This window comes from Echinops telfairi, unplaced genomic scaffold (genome assembly GCF_000313985.2).
Source record: "Echinops telfairi isolate 266 unplaced genomic scaffold, ASM31398v2 ScPeMD7_2291;HRSCAF=2852, whole genome shotgun sequence".
NCBI lineage: Eukaryota > Metazoa > Chordata > Mammalia > Afrosoricida > Tenrecidae > Echinops > Echinops telfairi.
Genome location: NW_022106189.1, coordinates 44,870,091 through 44,873,249, shown reverse-complemented (window position 1 = coordinate 44,873,249; position 3,159 = coordinate 44,870,091). Strand labels below are relative to the sequence as shown.

The window sequence follows — 3,159 nt, the reverse complement described above, 5'->3', positions numbered from 1 at the left end:
GAAGTAACGGTAATCTATGATCTATGCAGATAGTGTTATACACACTCTCCTGCAATAATGGTGACCTACGCAGACAGTGTTATACACATAGTCCTGCAGTAAGGGCGATCTACAAGAAGTTGCTTGGTGGGGGCGTGGGGTTATTCCCCTGAATCTAACTAGGTGTGACAGAGCATCTGACCATGTGTGTGACCACCTGACCTTTGCTGCAAATGACATGCATAAATGTGGTACAGCATACCAAAACCCCAAACCAGACTCACTGCCAGCAAACCGATCCCGACTCACAGCAACTCTATAGGACAGCGTAGAACTGCCCCTGTAGGTTTCTGAGACTGTGGCTCTTTATGAGAGTAGAAAGCCCCATCTTTCTCACTTGGAGTGGCTGGTGGTTTCCAACTTGCTGACCTTGAGGCTAGCAGCTCAACATGTAACCACTATGTCACCAAGAGGCAAAGAACCAAGCACCTGGAGGGAATGAGCAGCTGGGCGGGGGTTCAGGACCACAGTCTCATGGGACAGCAGTCACCTGGCCTAGCATAGTCACAAAGACCGGTGTTCTACATCCTACTTCGTGAGTAGCAACTGGGGTCTTAAAAGCTCCCGAGAAGACACCAGAGGCAACTGTGGGTCTCGCTGGAAAGGCACATGTAACCAAGAAGTCTGATGGACTCAAGGACCATGTAAACACCAGTCTCTATGACCTTGAGACCAGAAGAACTAGATGGTGCCCAGCTATGGCTACCAACTGCTCTGAAAGGGATCACAGTCCAATAGGGTACCTGTGAGTTAAATCAACCTCATGGCAGTGGGGGAGGGGAGAAGGATATAGACATGATCCTGGTGGGGCTGTTAGACGTTGGGCTCCTAACGGAAAAGTGAGCAGTTTGAACCCACCAGCCACTCCAAAGGAGAAAGGTGTACAGATTTACGGTCAAGGAAACCTTACAGGGCAGTTTTCTGGAAATCCTAAGGTTAGGGCAGTCCTGCTCTGCCCTACAGGGTGGCTGTGAGTGGGAACTGATGTCATGGCAGTGTTTTTCTCTGGAGGGGATATACAAGGGCCTGGTAGCACTGTGGACTGGGCGCTGGGCTGCCAACAAGGTCAGCAGTTCCTATGGGGCAGTGCTGATCTGCCCTACCGGGTGGTGGCTGTGATCAGGGCCAAGTGGACTGCGGTGGATCTTTTGGGCTACGAGGTCCTACAGGAAGGCAGGCGGGGGTGTGCACTCGGAGCCCGGGCGGGCTGGCGGACGGGGAGGCAGTCCCGGACCCCTTACCCGCAGGTGCGGCCCCTCCAGCAGCTTGAGCGTCTGCGCCTGCAGCAGGTCGGCGCGCAGGCACACCAGGAAGCGCACGCCGCCGTCCAGCTTGCTGATGTTGCGGAAGAGGCCGCGGTACCGCGGCACCAGCGCGTAGCGCAGCCGGTCCTCGGCCAGCAGCAGCACGGCCGGCTCCCGCGGGTGCTGGCGCAGCTGCAGCACGCCGGCGCTCTGCTCGGCCACCTGGCCGTGGTCCACGCCGAAGCCCTTCGCCAGGCGACCCAGCAGCTCGGCGCGCTCGGCCACGTCGCCCAGGCCGCCGTAGAAGCTCACGAAGTCGGCGCACTGGCCCTCGGCGGGCGCCGGCGTCTTCTCGCGCAGCTCGTACGCCGGCGTGGCGGGCACGGCGCGCCGCAGCAGCTCGTCCATGGCGCGCTCCAGGGCGCCGGCCGTCGTTGCCTGACCGTAGGACAGGCGGGCTCCAGGCGGCCGCGGGCAGAGCCGCAGCAACAGCAGAGAGCGCGCCACTGGCCCGAGGCCCCGCATGGCGCCGGGCAACAGCTGGCCGCGGGCGCGTCGCCCGAGCTGCCGCCCGCTTCCGGCTTCCGGTCCTCGCGCTCGCCCGCTCCATTGGCCAGAGAAAGGGGCCGGGCCATGAGTCGGCCAATCACAGGCCGGAGCGACGCGGAGGGGCGGGCCGAGCTCCAGCGCGGGACGCCGGGCCAAGCGTGGCAAAGGTCGTAGTGCGGCTAGGGGAGGTAGGGATAAGAGCACACGGTCAGCTGCCTGCCGCCTGGCCCCGCCTCCTCGTCACGCAGCCTGACACCTGGCCTGCCAGCCGCCTCCATAGCCCTCTCCCTGTAACACCCTGCCCTTGGCCACACTGACCTCCTCCCTGCTCAGACTGAGCATGGGAGCTACCTGGGGAAGGTGTACCAGCAGGTTCCCAGGCATAGGTGCCGGGGATATGTGTACTTAGCAAGAGGCCGTGGTCAGTCCAGTCAAGACAAAGCAGTGTTGACATTCTCAGGCCTTATGAAAAACCAAAAACCAAACTCACTACCATCGAGGCAATTCCGAACCACAGTGACCCTCTAGGACAGGGTAGAACTGCCCCTGTGGGTTTCTGACACTGACTCTTTATGGAAGTAGAAAGCTTTATTCACACACCCCTCCCTGTGGGGCAACTGGTGGCTTTAAACTACTGGCCTCGCTGTCAGCAGTCCAACCACAAGTTCTGCATAGTTAGTCAAAGCAAAGTAAAACACCCACACCTGTTGCCACAAAAGCCAACCCAGCTCACACTAGGATAGAGCACAGCAGCCCTTGCTGGGTCCCAAGTGGTCAGAGTGCATTATGTGTTGGGCTGCTGACCACACAAGCACAACAACTGCCCCATGCAGCTTCCCTCCAAGTGGTTGCTAGATTCGAACCACTGACCACGTGGTCAGCAGCTCAATGTTTAAACCATTTGCTATCAGGGCCTAGATTTACCATGGAGTTAGGTGCTGGGGAGTTGGCTGTGACTCACAGGGACCCAATGTCCACGGACTGAAACACTGCCTGGCCCTGCAGCACCCTCACAATTGTTATGCCAATCAACCAGGTGCTCCTCGAGATAAAGACGAGATGAGATGAGACTGTCTGCTTCCTGGAAAGAATCCACCCATGCTTACTACTGCTGAGTCCATGCCGACTCACGATGACCCTGTAGGACAGCGTAAAACTGCCCCTGTGGGTTTCTGAGACTGTAACTCTTCAGGAGAGTAGAACGCCTCATCTTTCTCCCTGGGAGCGACAGGTGGTTTCAGACCGATGACCTTGTAGTTAGCCCAGCATGTAACCATTACGCCAACAGGCCTCCTCGTAAAGTTACAGCCTCAGAAACCCAGAAGGG

At 58.3% G+C, this 3,159-nt stretch overlaps 1 protein-coding gene across 1 annotated transcript in view; it reads right to left on the bottom strand.

Annotated features, from left to right (window-relative positions):
- The window catches only part of MLYCD (malonyl-CoA decarboxylase), a 14,109-nt gene extending 12,301 nt beyond the window's left edge, over positions 1-1,808 (bottom strand). The window contains exon 1 of the mRNA XM_004704526.2: positions 1,281-1,808. Coding sequence (XP_004704583.1) covers positions 1,281-1,808 — 528 coding nt within the window. The remainder of the gene's footprint in view (positions 1-1,280) is intronic.
- Between the last annotated feature and the right edge of the window lie 1,351 nt (positions 1,809-3,159).